We start from the raw sequence: 22,364 nt of genomic DNA, 5'->3' as shown, positions 1-22,364 counted from the left end.
AGGCAGCATGAAGGCTAACTCGCTCACCGCTGCTGCCGCTCTTCGTCACGCCAGCGCTCTGATAACGATTGTCCGCGGTGATCGAGTGAGATGTGTCCTTTTTTTTGCCTGTGCGTGCGCGGCATTATGCATGTTAATTTAGTTAGTGAGCGAATGTTTACAACAGTTTTTACAGCTGAAAAAAAAAACTACTATCTTTACTGCGTATACCTGTTTAATAATTTGCTATAGAAATCAATGCTTCGGATTTCGGGCGAAACTGCGATTTTTTAATGTTCACTTCAGGACGAAGGTCTCTTCCTGTGATCTCCAATTACGCATGTCTTGCTTGCGTCAGCCGACATTACCTTATGGATGCAAATTTCCACATTTCATCACGTCAAGCAGATACCGCGTATGAAAAGAGAGCAATCGGTTGCAGCGTTATAAACCTCATTTTAGGTACACCAGCTGATGCCCTTTCTTTTCCCTCTGCCTCTCCTCGTTTCGCCCAGGTCCCACTGTCAGACATCCTAAATCACGGTATGACAGGCTGGAAAAGGCCAGAAAGAAATACCGTTCATATAGACTATTTTGGGCGGCGATGTCATGGGCGCTGCCATATTTGATCACGTGGTGGCGCGCCCATTGCTTGCCTCAGCTACCCGTTGCCTCCGTGTTTACAATGGATGTACATGACGCCCGGTGCGGCTCAGCAAACCTCTGTTTCATGGGGATATTGTACACGGAGACTGGGTGGACGAAACGAAGCTTTGACCATAGCCTCAGAGGACAGGTAAAAACGCTTTCGGACCTTATTATGCTTTGTCCAAAGTGCGCAAACAATGTACCTAATAGCGGCGCTAAAAAAAAAAAAAAAAAAAATCCGCCTATGTATAGAATCAGGACTAGTGTGTTTTGCTCTTCGCTCTTTATTTGTCAAATACTTTGAAGCTGCGGCTTATGACGTTTCTGACTCGGTAGAAGGTTCCTCGGTGAGATCACTAAGTGATTACTTTCAGCCTAATCGCTCGCAGGTGTACTCAGTTGCGATAGGTTTGTTCTTGCTGCGCACAAGGCTTGGAACGTAGCTGTTCTGTACTTTGTAATAGCTCGTACCAATGACGTATCATCGCTAGTAACACACTTACTCCTGTGGATCGTCGCGAAACATTCAGCCTGCATTCGTGTGCTGTCGGTGTAGTCGCCGTCACCAATGCTTCGGCGCACCAATTGAAGTGTGCGTCCATTCACTTATTCTTGGTACATTGGCGATAGAGTGTACGTAAGTTCGAGTTCGGGTTGTGGTTGATGTATGTATAGTTAACGTCCGCAAAACTTACAATGCTAGGAAGCTGTGCTACTCCCTTTTTTTATTGTTTAACAACCGGTACTCACTCTTGCCGACATTTTGGGGTTGAAGTCCTTTTTTTGGAAGCAATACAACGCTGGCGGATGAGTGATTTTTTTTGTTAATCTTCGATGAAAAGCGTGCACCGCTAAAGGCCGGCAACAGAGCTAGTCCTTATGTAGCAGCGGTCCGTGAACTTGGTAACACAGATTCCTTCCATTTCCTAATATGCCAGTTGCTATTTTTTGCAGCCAACTACTGCACACGGTTCGCACAGCTGATCGCACAGAACCAGGGCAGCAGCGGTAATGGTTTCGCATTCGTGCGCTTTCGACGAGGCAACGTGCGACGCGCTGCCGAAAGCGCCATCTAAAATTCAAATTGAAATTATTTCTGCCTTGCCAAAAAAAGACACACAGAGGAGCTACGGAAAAGGCCGTAATATACACGGCTTGACAAAGCCACAGCCCCTTCTAGCTTGGCAGCAGGTAAGCGGCGCAGGTACATAACAATCAAACATTATACAAGTTCAATATGACACACGTACATAGAAGTCAAATATTATTCAAGTTGTATAGCAATTTTAAACAAGCGTAACAAAACAATCAAACGTTATGCAAGCTCCGTAGGCATAACAACAGGGTGTTCGCAGTCGGCAACATAAAAGGAACGTAGATGACTGTTTGATGAACCAAAGGAGTCAAACTTATTACGCTCGCATCTGTTTAATAGAGCAGGAAGAATATAATTCAAACGCTCCCTACCTAAATTCAAACGAGGTGTAGGTACACAGTACAGGCTTCGGCATTTCTTGTTGAGTGAACTGATTCCCGAGGATGAAACTGTCCAAGATTAGGCAGGTAGCTTACATTTCTACGATTTTCAAGTTTAAACCGTACAGTCAAACGGTATCTGTACAAGTTTTGTATTTTTATTACACGGCTCCTAAGAAAGAGATAAGAGATTAGCGCTTGGCGCCCACCAGGTTTCATTGAATATGTGGCGCAGGAACTTTTTTCTGTAACGTATATATATATATATATATATATATATATATATATATATATATATATATATATATATATATATATATATATATATAAATAAATAATAAATAATGCTTAATAAATTTCTTCATTTCATTTATTAAGCACAAGTAATTTCCCCTATGTTGTCCTTGGTGTGAGTGTTTGTTGGCTTCTTATGATATGACGAATAAAAATCGGGCTCCTCGGTTAACCCCCTTTCTTGTCGTTTATATATATATATATATATATATATATATATATATATATATATATATATATATATATATATATATATATATATATATATATATATATATATATATATATATATATATATATATATATATATATATATATATATATATATATATATAGGCTGAAGGCAAGTAAGTGTTGCTGTGCCTCCATGCTAAGTGACAATAATTTAAGTGGGAATAGAAGAGGGAATTAAATAGCACTAGCTTTAGAGGCTTTGAAAGGATATATTTTAGACAATCAACAGCTCCTGTTATCGGTGCCAACATTGATGTAATATGACATACACGGGGCTCCTATGGCATATGGGCGAAAAAATACTATGCCCAGGCACTTAAACTGGTCAACAATATCAATGTGTCTTGAGTTTAATACAATATCCAAGCTATAAGGAAGAGGTTTGTTTTTAGGACGAAATATGGCGGCTTTTGTTTTCGTGTCATTTATGCGCACGGAATTAGATTGCGACCACTTTTGCAATACCTTCATTGTGTCATTGCACACATGAAAGAGGTGATTGATGTCATTTGCAGAAAAAATAAGGATGCTGGTATCATCAACATATGTGACAAATTTGGCGGTAGGGTTGATGTTTGAAATATCTTTTAAGTATAAATTAAAGAGTAAAAGCCCTAATATACTGCCCTGTGGAACGCCGCAAGGCAGAAGTTTCAGTTCAGAGAGCGCGTCATCCAAATAAACAACCTGTTTTCTATGAGACAAATATCATTTGAAAAGCATCTGTGCCTGTCCACGAACACCATAACGCTCTAGTTTCATTATAAGCACGTCGTGGTTCACTAAATCGAAAGCCTTCGAAAAGTCTACAAAAAATTCCAATAATAAAAGCTTTTGTTTTTTCAAAGTGTGTTAGAATGTACTCCTGTTCAAGGAGCGCTGAATCGGTAGATTTATTTTTACAAGAACCAAACTGACTCGGCGAAATAAGGTTATGTTTAACCGAGAAATTAGACAACCTTATGTACAGAATTTTTTTTAATGCTTTAGAGAAAATGGGGATTATAGACACTGGCATATAATTTCCTAAATCATTGCGGTCTCCCTTCCTGTACAGGACCGTTACTTCTGTCTGCATCTTCTGAGGAAATGTACCAGCAGTTACGCATAGGTTAAATATATTTGTGAGAACAGGCGCTATGATTTCCACAACATACTTCACGGGCCTTACTTTAATGCAATCTATGTCACAGCAGCAGCTATTATTAAGGTTTTTAATGACAGATATAACTTCATCATTCGTAACCGGTTGGGAAACCATTGTTCTTTTTTTATTGTCGTTATTATTATATTCGCTTGGATCAGGTCACGTGCAGGTGGGGGCAAGACTGGTACAAAGGTTATTAAAAGCATCTGCGAGATTTATCCTTCGTCTTGATTTCCTGCCGTAAATCAGGTGTTACCCAAGGTTTGGGTGCTTCACACTTTGATTCTCGCACTCTTCATTTCATATGAGAATGGTATAACTGCTTAAAGACTTCCACGAACTCATTATAAGCCTCATTAGCGTCAATTGTATTAATCTTATTCCATGTAGCTTGTGTCAATGACCCGTAAAAAGAATGCAGCGTTGTTTCAGTTATACACTGATACGTTACTTTTTTCCTTTCGGTGCTTTATTTGTCCTGACATATTCAAACAAAGGAAAAGGGGATCACTGATCGCGCATGATAACAAGCCTGCATGTGCATTGTGTAATGAAGAGTTCGTAATTAGTAAGTCTAGAATAGATTCACTTTCCGTTGTAACCCTGGTTGGGATATTGGCTACAGTAACAAATGCATTAGAAACCAAAACAGTGTTAAATTCTGTTACTCTAAATCAAACTGCTCCGCGAAAACGGTCAGTAGAGGAAGTACGTGGCCACGTGCGAAGGCTGAATTTTAACAGACAAAAAGATCATTTGCAGCAGGCAACTTGTGGTCGATGGCGCTGGTACCTTTATACACACCTCTGATGTGCGCTGATCACGCAGCTTCAGCTGGCCAGCGCCAGCGAAATAAGAGCCACGCATTCGAGTGTTCCCTTTAACTGTGAACCGCACTGTACGTAGCCCACTTACCTACTTAATCGCTAAGCAGGCCAAGTCGCCATCGCTTTTTAATAATTTTATTCTCTGTTTCACTCTCTCTCTTACATACATTGTTACATACATACATTGTTACATACAAGCTCGTTTCGAGCTATACATATATATATAAGTGAACTTATTGCCCGCATTCGCTGCAAGGTAAAGAAGGAGCGGAGAAAAAGAAGAAAGAAAAGCGAGCTATCGATCCCGTATACATTAGGACAACTCGAGAACACAGAAGCACCAAGCCACGGGCGATGGCACGACTAAGAGCACGCAGTCGTCGGTGCTCGTGTTTGTACAGGTGCCGCTGTCACGTTTGCCCGCGACTCGTTGCTTCTTGTCTTTCTTGAAGGACTCGCGAAAGCTATACACGCGAGGTGTCACTCACGCACAGCTGCAACTGGCGTGCATGGCGGCAGTGGTGTCCTGCTGAATGACGGGCGAAGGAATTTCGCAATGTTTTGGTCGCGGAGTTGGCGCACTGTGCATGAGCCCATCACAGAGCGCGCCTGCGTCGCAACGTGCCACCGTCGTGTCGCTTCCACGCGATCCTTATTTTCTCGGCATCTGTGTCTATTGTTCCATTTTGCCTGTTCATCCAGAACGCCTGTCATCCTTATGGTTCTCTTTTATTCTCAAATGCCTCGCTCCTATGACACTTTCCCATATGCGGGAACAGGTGTATATATTTAGAACTGCTCGGAAAGAGTGCCTCTCACATGGCTCATGCACGCCTCCGCTGGTGCCGCCATAATAGTGTTCTTCGAGCTTGTTGCGCACACGTGAATAAAACACGCGTTGCCAATTTCCTATATAGCACTTTAATCACTATATTCGCGCTCTGCGCACGGTACTATATAGGCTGATACGTACATACGTAGCGTATATAGGCATATACTATATAGATACACCTAGTGCGAAACACGGACGTTCGTGCAGGACGCAAGATTACCGGCAGCCTTACGATGCTACACTGGCGATACGCAGCTATTTCCACTGGCATCGGCCTATACAGCTATAGCACCAGGGATGAATGGATAAATTACGGCATAAATTTCGACCGCTTCAGCATCATAAAACCACAGCGTAAATAAGTAGCCAAACAGGACAGAAAAGCAGGAAAGGCAATCATTTTTACGACAGCATAGAAGCCATAAAAGCAGACACTTTGGCGCAAGGTAGCCAAACAATGTGGCTAGCTCCCTGATGTATAGTCAGCGCGCTTCATTACAAAAGACTGCGGATGAATAGAGACAGAGACAGAATGATTAAAAGGAAAGAGTGTGCCTTCTTAATGCTTTAGGATTTAGAGTCATCTGCGTGGTGCCACACGGGCAAATCAAATAGCCTTCCATTCGAAAGCAAAGTAGTTCGCCAAAGCTCATTCGACTGAGAAATGCGTACTCTCGACGCCATAGCTTGCTCACTGCGGTTTACTTAAATTATTTGAAACGACATCCTATTTAGTCGGAAACAAAATTTTAAGGTGTTTAAGCCATACAGCACACATAAACAAGCGCATCATGTTTATATAATGCAAAAAAAAAAAAAAAAAGAAACGTTAGAAGAGATGCTGCTGCAAGTGGAGTCGTGTTAAATACTGGCAACAAGTGTACAACAAGGGCGATTTCATCGCCATCGTGCTTCGTCGGTTGCACGGAGGAAGGAAACTAAGGAGAGGCCCTACCCCCTCCGCGCGCTAGGAGAAAAGTGTGGCGGAAATGACGTAGTAGGTTCTCATTTTCTTGCTGCTTTTTTATTTTTTTTTGTTGTATGGCCACGCCTTTTGGGCCACAATGGCGGCGTTGTTATGGTTTTGAGCGCTCACACGTGTTGCTCTGGTAGGTTTCGGGCCGTGGCAAAGGCGCTGAGTGGGCGGGTTTGCGTTAGTCACCGTGTCCTGTTGCGCTGTGTTACCTGCACCGTGCTCTGCCAGATGTTGCGCGAGCGCGCGACACCACGCGCAGCGCGGCGTGGTTTCGCGAAAGATGTAAACAAGAGAGGAGGGTGGCCCAAAAGGCGGAGCATCGCCATGAGCAACGCCAATTTCCGGCTTCACTTTTGCTTCACAAAGAGTGACGTCAGGGCCTCTCCTTAGTTTCCTTCCTCCGTGGTCGGTTGCAACGTTGTAAACGACAGCGACAAACTAAAGCTAGCGGCACCATAGTATGCTTATTTCTGCATTTCACAAGCCTTCAAGGCAGATCAAACATGTAAATGCACGTTCATCTGTTCATTATTACCCTAAAATTGCTCACTTCAGAAGACGCTGTTATTGATATTATTGGGTCAAATGTCATTAAATTTTTACGTGTGGTAACTCCGAAGAAAAATATGTCCTTCAGGAACTTAAGGCCTTAACTACTGAATGCCATTTCCTGTGCCCGTGTGGCACGGGTAAGACCTGAACGGGTGCCCCGAGCTATGAGAAGGAGACGAGGGTGCGAGCAAAGTCACGGAAGCTTACATAAGAAGAAGAAAAAAGTAATCTGAGCACAAACGTGAAAAAGCGAGAGTGCAGCCACTGTTATACATTTTCGAGCTGCCCGCATTAAGATCCGCACGGCCTCAGGAGGCGCCACAACAAATTTGAAGAAGTTGATTCCTGCAGTCTCGAACAAAGTCACAGAATCGATTGTTCGGTCCCTCTAGCGTGATCAAGAGCGATTTTCTTTGCACGCATTATCGACGGCAGCAACACAGAATAACATGCACCTGAGTTTAAAGCTTTTTGTATATTTTCTGATACGCGCCCTCGCACGAGTGGTGCTTATATTCGGTTGCATGTTTATTCGATGGCAAAAAAAGAAAAAGAAAAAATGAAGAGAGACGGCAAACAGGATGAAACGGATGCAAACAAAAAGGACCATGGAGATTTACAAAAAAACCGCGAGAATGAATTGAGGAGGGAAAATTTGTGAGATAGATAGATAGATAGATAGATAGATAGATAGATAGATAGATAGATAGATAGATAGATAGATAGATAGATAGATAGATAGATAGATAGAGATAGATAGATAGATAGATAGATAGATAGATAGATAGATAGATAGATAGATAGATAGATAGATAGATAGATAGATAGATAGATAGATCTAGATAGCCAGACTGAGTCCAGTTTGTTAACCTACACGTAGGGAGGGGGAGGGAGGAGTCAAAGAAAGTGAAAGAGAAGACACGAGTCATGACCGCACTTTCCCATGCACTAAGCCAGGTGCAGCTTATCTAAAGTTGGGGAAATAGGGGGAAGGCGGGAGATGGAAATTCAAGAGGACGAGCAAAACGAGAACAAGGTGAAAGCGGGAGCCAACGTTTCGACAAGTGGACTTGTCGAAACGTTGGCTCCCGCTTTCACCTTGTTCTCGTTTTGCTCACTATATAACGTTGGGCACTCAAGTCTGTCGCCTTCAGGTACTGTATGAGACAAAGCTCGAATGGCTTTCTGGGCTGATGAGTTGTGAGACCAGGCTCCCAAAACCTTTGCTTCTGTAAATGGCTTATCGTCCAGTGCAGTCCAGTCAGGGCAAAGTTGAGTGCCTTCCTATTTGAGACCTGAGCTAGCCGCCGGAGACAAAAACATATCGGAGCAAATAAAATATGCGCCACAGGGTGAGGCATGTGTGTGCATAAAAAAAAAAACGAAAAAAAAAAAACCACCGGGAGCGACTCGACACACCGTAATGGGGTGCCAAGATATATGAGACCTGCAGGGAGTGCCCATCTTCCAGAAACGTTGAGATTGAAAGAAGATGGAAGGATTAAATGGTCGGTAGTCGAGATAAGTACGAGACGCTTAGAGTATTGGTAAAATAAAAGCTGGAAAGAGCCTGATAGAACCGGAGTCATTGCAGGTGTACGTAATGGTACAAAGAGCAATAGAGCTTTTAAATACGAAAGTTAAAATCGAGATCAAACAGGGAAAAGGCCAGATACCGAGAGATGCATTAAAACCAGGTTATAACAAGTCAGGCTGGAGGACTATTTGTACCCGCACCATATGAAAAGGGATGCCAGTAAATATCATCAACACGTTAACAGAAAGTATATTGAAATTTGAAACAACAAAGTATCAATAGCAACATAAGATACGTTCTATAGTTAAAGCTATATCTAACAAAACCCGATTTTACGAAGTTCCCGATCTAACGAAGAAATTTCCATTTCCCGCCAAGTATCCATAAAGTTCAATGTTGTCACCAGCCCGAATTAACGAAACTCGCTTGCATTAAACCCGCTTTAACGAAGTTTTTCTAGAAATAGATGAGTTAAGAAAGCTGTGATTTCTTTCTAATTATGACGCAGACGGGTTTTTCTTCGAGCGTGCGCTCTAAAGCTATCGCGTTAATACATCTTGGCACCTTACTCACGGCCCTAGCTTTATTTTGACGAGGCTGCACGTCGCGCCCGTGCACGGAACAACGGACTCAGCAGTCGCTAGCGTTCTTACGCACCACATGGCGCTAGGGGCGGCGGTGGTTGGGCCGCCCTCGCTGACTTTTTACACGCACAGGCGTGGGTTAGCGGCAAATAAAATGCCGCGGTATCTTTTGGTATGTCACTACGTTACAATTTTCAGTTTCGAAGGACCGAAAAAGCCCCTTCCTCGATTTCCCGAACTTCCCGATTTAACGAAATAATTCGAGCGTGGTCATCACTTCGTTAAATCGAGTTTCAACTGTATAACGACGTTTATAAGCTATGGCGAGATCAAAATTCGAGCTGCGGGTATGAAACCAAGCTGTATGAACGCACGTGTTGGTAAAGTCGGTCGAGTTCCACTTTACAAATGTAAGCTAGCGCAAGAGCAAGCGAAACCTATTAGCAGCATTCTTCTTTTTTCTCTTTCTTTGTGCATGAGTGGATGAGGGAATAAATAATGAAGAGGTACAGCGAGAATTTACGCTGCCACGTGCGGCCGGCGTTTCGTTATCCATCTCTCTCTCTCTCTCTCTCTCTCTCTCTCTCTCTCTCTCTCTATATATATATATATATATATATATATATATATATATATATATATATATATATATATATATATGAAATTGTGTGTGTGTGTGTGTGTGTGTGTATGTGTGTGTGTGTGTTAGAGCGTGCACCTGTTGCGTTCTGCCGCCACAGGCCACTCGCGTTGCCTGCGTGATGTTTAGTTCCGTGTTGAAGCACGCGAACGCATTCCGGGACACGGACAGCTGCCAAAATAAAATAAACGCTGGGCCTCCTCTCGACTTTGTTTTGCGGATATTCCGCCATCGCGACAGCAGTGACATCATGACAGCCGCAAGGTTCCGCGTTATACTTTTTAGCTTATTTGAAGTCGCTATTTAGGGCAAGTGCCGCGTACTTTTCCCACGGCGCTGTTCGGTGCAAGCAAAGCGGGAAACCATTGGATTGATTCCTACAGCTCGTGGTTCTGAAGCCGCGGCACGAAAGCCTCCTGCTCAAGTAAAGAAGTGGGCAACAAATAACGTGCACAGCTCACCTGTTAGGGGAATTTGACACCCACAGTTCGGCATTTTTTTTCCCGAGATGGTCAAATTACAGGGTGGTCTTAAATCTGCGACCAAGCTATCACGGTTCGCAATAACAGCGTTTGTGGTTTAATACATTGCGGCAAGTAAGCTATGCCTACACAGCCTTTAAAAAACGGCCTAGCCGTCTGTAGAATTCCTGCAGGCGTACAGAAGCGTCTTGTGGTCACGAAGTACAAAGGATATGATCGAGTGTCCTACTGGTCTCCACGGCAAAATGACGACGTCATCTGTTATACTCTGAGCACACTGCGGCTAAGCGTCCGCCACAAAGAGGACTTAAGAAAGGATTCAGGTTGTTGTCATAACAGCACCAGACTGATTCATTGGCTAGTTGACCGATTCACCGACCTATTACGCTGCACCTCTGCTATAAGCGACACTGGGATAGTGTGATATTAGGGTAATGTCTGATACCCAGTGTTTTTCATGTTTCTTTAACGTGAACCGAAGATACCGTTTGATATGCCACTAGCTGCGAGTATTTAACCACAGCAGTATAGGGATACATCGCAGAATCCAGGTTGTCGTTATTTTGGTTCATACAAATACTATAACGCCTCCAATACCTTGTCTGCACTGTCAAGGATATGGTTTCGCCTACATCCGAGTAAGCACGGTAGGGTAGTAGAAGTGCGACATTAAAAGACTGCTCATCGTTACACGCTGTTCTATCCAGCAAACAGCAAGCTGATAATTTTGCATTTTCTCGAACTAGCAACGGCTACCAAGGGAGAAACCAACACGCTTCATTATAGTGAGCAGCAGTGTGTTTCAAGCTCCGAGTGACACTTGAAGCCGTGGATATATTTAGAAAGAAAGAAAAAAAAAAGAAAGTATACCCAGAGCCAATCTTGCGTAGTATAGGTAGGCCCAAGTGTTTGGATATAAGAACGAGTTCGGCTCATCCGAAGTCGCCATATGCATGGCGAATAATGAAAGGCGTAATCAGGGAGGTTAACTGTCACTCGGTTCAAGGACATGACCGCGATGTTGTAAGTATTAATCACGCCTGTCAATGACATAGTTTTTTCCTTTTTTTTTATTTTCGCGCACACCTTTTGCGCTGATGCAAGAAGAGCGGCCAACATATTCACCAGACCATAGAGCGGCGTGCTCCCGTGGAGGCAGGTACGCGACACTGTGACCTACCCTACTTGAGATGATGGACACTTGTGCAGATACAGTGCTGAGGAACGAATATGCATCTAAATAGAAAACTTAACAATACCCCGAGATGCCATACTTCAATGTAATTACACTATAGGTACACGAAGTACCTCTGTGTGTCGATCGGGAAGACATCGCGTAGCGAGAGAGAAACGAAACAGGAACTGGAATCGGAACCAATCAAATAGTGGTAGACGAGGAACCTGTCTGAAGTTACCCTGCTCAATCTACCAGTCGCAGATCGGTATCGAATAATATAATTATTGCGGTGACATTACAGGTCGCAGCGTATAAATCACGTGTGCAAAGAGGACACTCTTGTAAAACGGAATCGTTCAGAGTTTCAGCCGACTGCATGCTGCCATACACGTATATTGTAAATGTAAATGTGCATTCCCCCCCCCCCCCCCCTACCTTTTCCGAACCGCAGTGCTTTTTGGCGCTGTGATAAATAAATAAATAAATAAATAAATAAATAAATAAATGCTCATAAGCTGGACAAATTCACGAGTTCACGATATATATATATATATATATATATATATATATATATATATATATATATATATATATATATATATATATATATATATATATATATATATATTTAAACGTAGACGCAAAATTCAATTTGCACGGTGTCTGCGGAAGAGTTGGTGCTTTACTCTGCTTTCGCGGAAGCTAAAAGTCGAGATTCGTATCCTTTCTCCCTCTCTTTCACACCGTGGATATCAGAACACGCACAACGAATTTTGCGAGAAAATGTTTGAAGCCACACAACACGAATTAAATTACGTTCGCATCATCACGCGCCTTACGAGGCGGGTAGACGAAGTGGGCGTGTCGGCGCGCGTTCACCGCGTGTTCGTCGTGGCGTAACGCACACATCGCCCTGGAAAGAGAAACCGAAGTGGCACGCACCGGGTCGCGCTTAAATGTTGCATGGAACCAGCGCAGAAACCCAGAATGTTTCAAATATCGATTCCACACCAAGGAGACGTGCTTGCTCCAACTGTGCACAGGCCGGTGAAAACGACAAGTGCCGTATCGATTCGGCGTGCAACAGCGATGACATATGCATTTCGTAATACAGGTCCACGTCCTCCACGAGGCTAGTTGTGTTGCTGATACGTTTCCCCGCTGCGATAAAAAAATCAGAGAAAAGAACAACGCTGGCGTCACCTCCCTAAGCCACTTCCCTCGCTGGGCCATCACGAATGCTGCGGCATTCGCCCAACGCCGGGTGCCGAAAGGAGTGCGCGCTTCTTCCCGAAAGCTGCACACCAGTGCAGCAACTACGTCGAGCTTCGTGAAAAATCCCAGTCCTGTTCTCAACCACTGCGCATGTGTGCAGAAATAAGTGCTTGAAGGGCGGAGATACTTCGCGCGGCCCGGCGCGCACGAGCGCTTCCCTCGATCATGTTTCGGAATCGCCGCCCTAAACGAAGCCGTACGATCCGCGCGGCACAAACAGGCGCAGCGCCGCACGCGCGCGGTCGGTGCGTAGGTATTTCGTTCCGTCGATGGCGCGCGGAAAGTGGAGAAGCGCATGGACTCACCCGATTTGTCCCGCATGGCGCTGTTACTGTGGCGCGCGAGTTGCGGGCTTGAGCAGGTGCAGGTTTGAGCTCTTTTCGGAGTTAGCGCCTAGGACGACAACCTGAGGAGGACACCAGCAGATAAGAATGGTTGCGGAGCAGAAGCTGCCATCTTTCTATCGTTGCCATGGAGACACGCTCCGAGAGACCCTCCCTCTTTTGCGGCCTCGCTCGTCCCGCGGTTTGTTGGTGGCAAAAGGCGAAACCAAGGTTACGCCTAAAATCGTACACGTTGTAGATAACTTGTTATATTATTTTTATGCAAGCCAAAAAAATGTATACGTTTAATAATAAAAACTTTGACTAAGTGTGCCGTATTAATTAACATTAAACACCTAATGTGGGAAGCATGTCAGTCGTGACGTTTTCAAATTCTGCTGTACAGCAAATGCACGGCCTTCAAGATTATTACTACTGTTTCCCGGGCCAGTTGGTTTATACTTATTGTAGTGCAACATGACGCAAAAAAATTGAATCAAGACGGTCTATTCTGCCATATAGTTTTAGTTCAACTTGTTTTACATCTTTATACACATTAACACTACGATATTATTATGTGATGCGACGGGGGCTGTTGCGACATCGAAACGTCGCCATCTCTGAGGCGATAAAATACATGACCCGTATTTAAAATGTGTTGAACGCACTGCTGAATTGGTTTGCAATAACATTATGATGTTCTCTAAAAACTATAACCACAGTTTAATCTTTAAGCATTTATTGTACTAATTCTGCTTTGTCAAAGAAAGCGTGTTAAAAAGAACGTTTTGGTCTTGTTTTGGTAGATTTGGAGAATTTTGCAATGCACCTGGCAACGCTGAACCAAACGCGTCGTCTTTTCGGTCAAGCGCCGCTGTACACGTTGTCACGGTATGTAACACGCTCTCTTCGTAGCACGCGCTTTTTCGCGTCCATAGCCGCTGTCCCTACCTCTGTTACTCAACTTACCTACTTGATTTTACGGTCAGCATATGAACTTCAAGGTAAGGTTTTCGTAAATGCGTTCGATGGTTGAAATTTTCGCCCTTTTTCGGATACGCCTGCCTATGCTCGCCGTGTTTACTCATCGAAAAACAGCCTGCTCTCACCTAATAACCCGATCACGGTACACTACTGTTCAGTTTAGTTTAGTTTGTAGATTTGAGCACGAACAGAATTAATTTGCTGGAAAACGAAGACCTTTCGACCGTCTTTGACCTCGCGATATGTCAGTGCACCCTGTGGTTCTGCTGTAACGAGGAGGTGCAATTGGCAATCGTTGGTAATGTGCATTTGTCTCTGCGTTGTCATTTATATTACGAATGTTGACATAGTCGAGATGCAGAAACTCCTAGAACATAATAAGCCTAGCGATTGTTGCCTAACTGTCGATGGCATAATTGCATTGCTACTTTACAATGTCTGTTACCAGCATATCAAAACTGTCGACTGGGGCACGTGCTTCATTTCGTGGAATATGCTTAAAGGTTCAACATCATTAATATAAGAGCTTTTCTTGTGTATTTTTGTGGGAACAAATAAATGCCGTTTTCTACGTCGTTTTGTGTGCATGCTAACGAGTGCTTTCGTTTCATGCGAACGCATCTTACTCCAGAGCGTAGTCCGCGTGAACCGGATTGATAAGTTTCCCCAAGTTTGACAGCTGGATCCTAAAAGAGTCTTTCTGCAGTTTTGTAGTTCACGTTATGGCAGAATTTACATCTTTAGACTTTTATAAAGTCTTGCTGTGGTGAAACTGTCTTGTAGGAAAGGTGCGCTACCCCTTTAGCAGGAGTCCTAATGGCTGTTGCATGAAGGCGCCCACCTGTTCGCGACGTTTGCTTAGCACACACTAGCTTTATAGTCGGCACGCGGCGCTTACAGTTGTATTGTTTCTCATACCAGTTTTATTCAAGTGCACTTTGTGGATCCCGAAAATTTGCCCTTCCGACGATTTATTCGTCGATTAGGACCAAAAAGCTAGGTCATTACAAGAGCATGCGCAATTAGTGCTCATTGCGTAAAGATATTAAGCTCTGTGCTCAGTAAGAGCTGCTTGTTGCAGCTGGGATTCTTAAGCAATTGTTAAAACTATAGGACGCTAAGTTGCAGGAATATTGTAAAATGGGTTTTCTATTACATTTATAATTAAACTTGTTGAAAGGCTACTTGTGTGCGGCATCCTATGGTTCCAAGTGAAGGCTTTTCAATTAACACTGCTATAGAGAATCTATTTAACAGCAGTGCATGTGAGTTGCACATTAAATTTGAGCACTGAGTCTGTTTTGGAGAAATATATGTCACTGAAGTATTGGAGTGATGGCTACATTGAAATTGAATGGTACTCTTTTTTTTTTTTTTTATCTTGCATAACTCTGAACCTTTTCGTTCTGTGGTTCCTGCATCCTATTTTGCCCATGGAGTCGGGTGACTAAAGGCTGTCTTTTGCTTTGTCACTGCAGATGCTGAGAATCTTTGCTAGCATCCTCTGCCTATTGTTGGTTCACGCAGCAGAGGAAGAGGTCACAGAGGCACGGCTACTTGTACAGAAGCGGATACTCAACAAATTTCTTGTTGAGGGCAAAGACATCATTGTTGACTACAACATCTACAATGTTGGTGGGAGGTAATGCACATTCCCTTGTGCACCTGTCTGTCATCATTTGCTTGATGTTAGAAGTAAAGATTGAACATGCTGTAAAAGTGTGTAGAGCTAGCATACTTGTATCCTTTGTTTGTATATTCATGCTTCTGCAGCGGGTTAAAGGAAGGGTGAGAAATATAGTGCTGTCGATAATCTAATTTAGTGTATCTGTAGCTTTTGTGGTGTTTCAAGTATCTTGGTGCTCCATGGTTACATGTCAGTCTTTTAGCGAGGCAAATGTGTACAAATTGTGCAGGCCAGTTTTAAAAGGTATAGGGAGTGCTAGGAACTAAAAATACCACATTGGTCTAGCATTCATAACTTCTTTGCATGGCAGTAAGGCCACTAAGAACAGTACCTTGCATCAAGGTGTGGTGATGTTCAATAGGCACACAATAAGTTACCTTAGATGGGCATTGCAGGGCACATAGACATTACGAACATTTCACTGTTTTCTCTATCATAACAAACATAGTGAAGCTGTTCAGGCTGTTTGCGGGGGATGGTCGTTTAATTCTCACTCACTCATAAGTGCTCTCCCTTTTCCTCCTTTCTTACAGTGCAGCGTTGGACATTAAGGTGTCTGACAACTCCTTCAATCCTGCATACTTCGAGGTCACGAGTGGTCTTCTGAGCTTCAAGCTCAACAGGCTTGCTCCGTATCCTTCATAAAAGGCTGTATGCATAGCATTTGGTGGCTTGTAGTGTGAAAATGCAGCCAGTATTTTGTAATGGCATCATGAGCACTTTTGGAGAACAGCAGGATTTTGTATTCAGCGGGATTGACTTTATATGGCTGTCTCTACATTATGCACATGTAATTGTACCACTTCATTATTAAGGCTGCGAAGGAAAACAACTGTCAAGTGAAGCATGATCTTATCATGCTCGCAGCACTTGTGTGGGCTCACAGGCATCATGCTTATTCTATATGAATTGGCAAGGGCCTGGTAATGTACAAGATTTGAACTGGTTGTAGTCCTTGCTGCTTTTCACTATGTTTAGCTTTGAGGCAGCCTCCCTTAAACTGTTGGAACTATCCAGAATTTGATAGTGATTTGGTTATTTTAACAGTATTTATCAGCATGTGCTATGGCACATTTCGGAGCACCGATTTTATTGTGTTACAGTGAATTAATCTGATAGGAAAGGCACTGTTTAATTTGTCATTTTTATTACTGCTCTCAAACGGTATCTATTATCCAGTGCTTAGATTACAGTAACCAATAGCCTTTGCGGACGTACTGGTAGTGACTGAAACTCGTTGCAAGATCAGTCTTAAGATTGTTTTGTGCTGCAGCAATAGTAGATCATGCTTTTCATGGAAAACAGCTACAGCCCTTGTTGCATTAAGTTTTATGCAATGCAGGCAAAAAAAAAAAGGATGATGATTCTATTTTCCTGTGCTGTCTGCTTTTCCCACTGTAGCTCCACTTTCAATATGTTAGTCTTTTTTGAAATTTCTATTCAATGTTAAACTAATCAATTGAGCATCTCCAGGCATATGTATGTATGCATGTGTGTACTATCGGCCAAAAAAGTAAACGGACCATGGGTGAGGTGGCCGGAGTGGCTGCGGGGCCACACCGGGGCGCTGCTATCTCGCTCCGCGTGCTGATGACGAGAGTGCCGAGAGTGACGCCAGACTTCGCCCTCACTCTCATGTGGGGCCTCATCACGCTTGATAAATTTCTAGTGCGCCGTTCGGTTGCTCTGCTGCCGACGGTCGCAACGAAGGGGCTCGTGCATCGCCAGTAGTCCAGCACATGGCGCTGCCGTGCAGTAGTGGGTGGCCGCAGGGCAACAAACCACGACACTGAGAAGGAACGAAGACCCATTCTGATTGTTGTTTTGCTTATATTCACCTTATCTTTCATATTCGTGCATGTAGCCGGTGTCCATCGTTGCTCAATTTTAGGCAACATCACGCAAGTAGCCGCAACAGCGGCTACGGTGACACGCGATAAGTTAGAGAGTGGAAAGCGCTGCGCGGACGTCCGAAGCTATAGCGGCGGCGCTCTCGATGCCAAGGCGAGTGAGCCAAGTCATCGTGGTCGACAGCAACTTTTCATCGCACTGAGAACCCCTTCAAGCCACGGAATGCTTCCATGAATAAACTTTCATCGCGGACTAGTTATTCCGATTCGTCTTCCGAATTATCTCTTCCTGATCGTACTTTGTAAAGTTTCATAATGGCCTGCGCATTGCAGTAGCTAATTAAAGCAGTCTTCAGAGGCGTCGCTGATATAATTATTAAACCCACTGCTGAAGACAATGCCAGAAAAGTAATCTCGACAGAAAAGCCGTGCACTCAGTAAAGCTTGACGCCTGTAACGTATCGCGCCGGCGTGAAAGTGCGCGCGCCACCGTAGCCACCACTTTCGTTATGTTGTCTAAAATCGAGCAGCGGTGGACGCCGGCGACATGCACTAATATGAAAGATGAAGTGAATCTAAGCAAAACAACAATCAGAACAGGCCTTCGTTCCTTCTCAGTGCCACGGTTTGATGCCCGGCTGCTGTCCGCTACTGTGCGACAGCGCCTTGTGCTAGACTACTGGCAATGCACGGTCCCCTTCGTCGCAACCGTCGGCACCCGAGCAACCGAACGCCACACTAGAAATTCATCAAGCGTGACAAGGCCTCACATGAAAGTGAGGGTGAAGTCTGGCATCACTCGGGGCACTCTTGCCGTCTGCGCGCGGAGCGAGATAGCAGCACCCCGATGTGGCCCCGCAGCCGCTCCGGACGCATAAGTCGTGGTCCGTTTACTTTTTGGCTGACAGTACATGTGTGTGTGTGTGTTGCAAAATCATGTGCAAACTAAATCCTGTGAGCCAGCTATTCTGCTAAAGGTCTTATTACTGGGAAAATGCTAGTCTCATGAATTATCTGCGAGTATGAAGCTTTTGCTAATTGCAGCTACTCGCTAAAAGTGCACCAACTAGGTGAGTGCAAAAATTACTACTAAATTATCTGTGATATGAAACATGTTCAGCATGCACAACAGTCTTCCTCAACTGAAGCGCACAGCGGCAGCAATGTCACTCACACTGTCGTCATCAGGCCTCTGACATTTGGCTACTTCAACTTCACAAGTGCTGATGTTTCCTACAGGACATCTGAGGACAGCCAAGAGATACAGGTTTGCCTGCCTTTTATTCATCTGTCACGTTGGGACAAAGAAACATCACTCCGTGCAATGTGGCCCTGAGTGCAACCAATGCCTCCTTTACTAGATGCCTGCCGCATCGCTAGTCTTCCCATTGGAGCAGAGGTTCTCGTAGTTCAGGGTAGTCGCGGAGAGACGGCGCTCACTGCCGACCCACTTCCTGTTGCGGAAGAAGTGACAATTACTAGGCTGGCGCGCGCTCGACCAATGGCTTGACAAGAGACCACGGGTCCAGCCTCCGGAAGAGATGCCGCTAAAATCTCTGAGGCAGGGCTACGTGATTTAGGTTTGCAGCGGCCACCGCAGCTAGCGCTCATAGCCAACCAGGGTGGAGAGGAGGAAAGAAGAGAGGGGCAGGAACCAGCTTCTTGACTCACGCGGAAGGCACCTAGTAAAGGAGGCATTGGCGCAACACATAACTGATGAGTTTTTAACTTATTGATTGTGATGCATTCCCAATTTTGTGTCCTTTTAATGACGGAAAAGCTGTTGCTGCAAATGCTGCTGTGTTTCATCAAAGCAGTGGAAGTAAAAAATTACCCATGTATGTTTCCATTTAAAACCACATTTTGCAAGTAAACAAGGAGTCAATAGTTTACTGAACAAAGGAAATGGAAACGTTTTGGCAGACTTTCATTTGTCGCAGGCTATTCCATAACAGTAAAAAAATACTCCAGCATGTAAATTTATTACTCAAATTATTCTGATAGAAGTACTGCAATTCCTAAAATATAACACTTTTTCCTGAAATGCCAATTCAAGAAAACACCTTGCATTATATATTTTGAGCATCACTTCAAAAATATAGCATGACAAACTGTTTAAGGAAACTTGGAATTCCCTTCTGTTAAAGTTATTTATGTATGCCTCTGAAAAACGTTTCATTGTTAGCGTGAAAAGTTGACATGCACAGTGAAGTGCGTGGATCTGCTAAACAGTTAGTTGTTTTGGAGTTTCTGGCCACTGTTATTATGGGCCGTCCTAATCTGATAAGGAGTGCGGGTTGCCTAGCTACTGTATATGTCTTTGTTTTCACATTGTTTTTTCTAGTTAAGTGCTACGGAAGCTGGTTTGTCTACGTAATGTGTGAAATGTAACGTTACGCTCATCGTAGCCTCAAGTGGTCATCATGGGCAAATGAGGATAGATACGGAGACAAGATTTGATTTGGAATGTAGTTGAACATCTGAAGATATTCATTGCAAGTTTTCCAAGATGTCGACTTTCTTGATTAGACCAAAATTTGTGTAAATTAGGGCCAAAGATGGAGTAATAGAAGGCCAACTGAAGACAAAGTTTGTACAGAAGTTATGAGAGAATCGACACAAGACTGAGTCCGAGCATTTTGCAAATGTAGAAGCAGTGGGAGAAGTGAAGAAAGCAAGTACGACTTTCAAACCTTGACTGTTCTTTTTCTTCTTATATTCTTCCCCCCTCAATTATGTTCAGGTATCGAAATACCTTATTCAGCACTCGGATTGACTAATTCATCGGTACATTTGTTTTCAGTTTGCCCACACCGCTGAGCCAGGGCAAGGTGGAATTATGCCAGTGCGCGACTTTGACAGGAAGTTCTCGCCCCATGTGGTAAGTGGATTTCAAGTACAAGAAATTATTCATGAGGCTGTGGCACTGTATCATCTCTGTTGCTTGTATGTTATTTTACTGCTGTTACAAAAAAAAAAAAAAAAGAAGCACAATGTACACCTTGATGTTGATGAAATATGCTGAAGTACTGCAAAGAACTTTCTATTTATGTGCTTATTTCCATTTTTCAGCTTGGTATGAAGTTGCTGAATAATTTGGGAGCCAAATAAAAAAAATCTGGATTTGCAATTTAATGTGCTGATTACTCACCAGGTCAAAATATTGCAAACTGCAATTCTGCATTCACATAAAAACGGGAACTAGAAAATTGAGTCATTTATGGTATTTAGTGCCCATCATGTTCAGGTAGTATTTGTCTCTCTGCAACAGCAACTCCAAAGGCCAAAAACGGTGTCGTGTCATGTATGCTTCAGCTGTGTGGAACTGCTGTCCCACTTTTGTTCACATATGTAAAAGTGCTGTTAGTTTAGGAGAATGCTTAATGTCTTAAAATGAATTGAACATTCATTTTTTGCAGACTGACTGGCTGGCTTTTGCCATTATGACACTGCCATCTCTCGGAATCCCATTTGTGCTTTGGTTCAACAGCAAGTCGAAATATGAAGCCATCGTGAAGCAATTCAAGAAGCACTAGGACACTTATCAGTGCGGGTTTGGAAGGGTGCATTGCAGTACCTGTTTGTTTTTAATGTCCCTCAGTGTTTTTGTATTAAAATACAAAATCTACATTTGTGTATGACCGGCAGTGTTCTCTGTTCTTACGAGGCATGCTGTAAATACATCGCTACTAAACGTGTCACTGGTTACCAAGTACATCAAAAAACATTTTAAGAAATGTTATACCTAGGTTAGAGAGTGCAATATGCATTGCATGTTAAAATGGAACTTCATTACAAAACCTGCCATCCCTGCAGACATGCCAGCAGACAATGTCACATAGATGCATCATAATGGCACTGTATGAAAACACACATTTGCTTCCCAATTACGGTGCCCAAGAAGGTGCAAATTACTTTGAAATTAATGTACTAATGGCAATGGTTCATACACAAAAATTAGGCACGTTAGTGTGAAGTTCGGCTGTTGAAATACCATATAATGATATACCGTAGATCAACGTGTGTTCAATCAGTAGACAATTGCCAAGTTACTGCATGCATCAGAATGGAATATAGCCACACAGTGTAGCCAAATTGGTAAGCTGATGTTAGTCTTACCATCAAGACATATCTCTGTACATCAAAACACCTTTATCTGATGAAAATGCAGCATCTCACTGCTTATAGTATCTAATTGTGTACTTGGTATTGTGGCTCCTATGAGAAAAGGCAATGCAACAACTTTTTGATTGTTTAGAGACACGGCATTTAAGCAAGCTGAAATCCAAATATGTCGGAACTCTGGAGCATCACAACTGTAGTTGACACTCATATCTTCACTGAAGAAGAGTGACGAAATGACCGAAGTGTCATCCACCTACAGTGAGCATGTAGCTACAAGGGAAAGCTTTGCACTTGGAAAAATTCATCCTGGCCCAGGGATCAAAGTCTGGTCAAACAACTTTCCAGGGCAGTCGCTCTTCCATGTGAGCTAATCAGGAGGCTAGCAAATGGCAGAGCAAGGTCCCAATAATTGGCAACTTGAAGCACACCGTATATGGCAAATAAGTTCTGTAGCCTGCAGTTGTGAAGATCTTATAAGACAGAAGAAATTGCCATTCACCCTATGGGAGCATGAAGCTACAAAGGACCACCACGAAATCTAAAAGCCCATACGACTTTTCTTTACAGACTTTTGCTACTATTGGGTGGACGACGATTTTTCCTCTTTCGTGTACATTCCTGTGCACACAGATCAATATCGCTCAAAAGGCTTCTGCCCTTCAGCTTTTTAATGTCTCTGTTGTATTCACTCTCACGCAAGAACAAACATGATGGCTGCTCCAGCAAAAGCAGAGA

General features: G+C 43.4%; 1 protein-coding gene and 1 long non-coding RNA gene across 3 annotated transcripts in view; one reads left to right on the top strand and one right to left on the bottom strand.

Annotated features, from left to right (window-relative positions):
• Positions 1 to 13,175, bottom strand: part of LOC129387689 (uncharacterized) — an 85,064-nt gene extending 71,889 nt beyond the window's left edge. Inside the window, exon 1 of the long non-coding RNA XR_011892525.1 lies at positions 12,966 to 13,175. This is a non-coding gene — a long non-coding RNA (uncharacterized lncRNA). The remainder of the gene's footprint in view (positions 1 to 12,965) is intronic.
• Positions 13,176 to 13,807: 632 nt separating this feature from the next.
• On the top strand, positions 13,808 to 21,134 carry SsRbeta (signal sequence receptor beta). 2 transcript variants are annotated; one of them, XM_050188732.2, is made up of 6 exons: positions 13,808 to 13,874; positions 15,446 to 15,609; positions 16,188 to 16,286; positions 18,660 to 18,771; positions 20,308 to 20,385; positions 20,924 to 21,134. In XM_050188732.2, the coding sequence occupies exons 2-6, from the start codon at positions 15,446 to 15,448 to the stop codon at positions 21,038 to 21,040; spliced, it is 570 nt and encodes a 189-aa protein (XP_050044689.1). In that variant the 5' UTR covers positions 13,808 to 13,874; the 3' UTR covers positions 21,041 to 21,134. The 2 variants fall into 2 exon arrangements, with proteins under 2 accessions (XP_050044689.1, XP_050044688.1); XM_050188731.2 differs by having other exon boundaries at positions 13,867 to 13,987.
• Positions 21,135 to 22,364: the final 1,230 nt, after the last annotated feature.

The sequence above is a fragment of the Dermacentor andersoni genome, chromosome 2 (genome assembly GCF_023375885.2).
Source record: "Dermacentor andersoni chromosome 2, qqDerAnde1_hic_scaffold, whole genome shotgun sequence".
Taxonomy (NCBI): domain Eukaryota; kingdom Metazoa; phylum Arthropoda; class Arachnida; order Ixodida; family Ixodidae; genus Dermacentor; species Dermacentor andersoni.
Note: the sequence above shows the minus strand (reverse complement) of the source record. Positions and strands in the feature narration are given on the sequence as shown.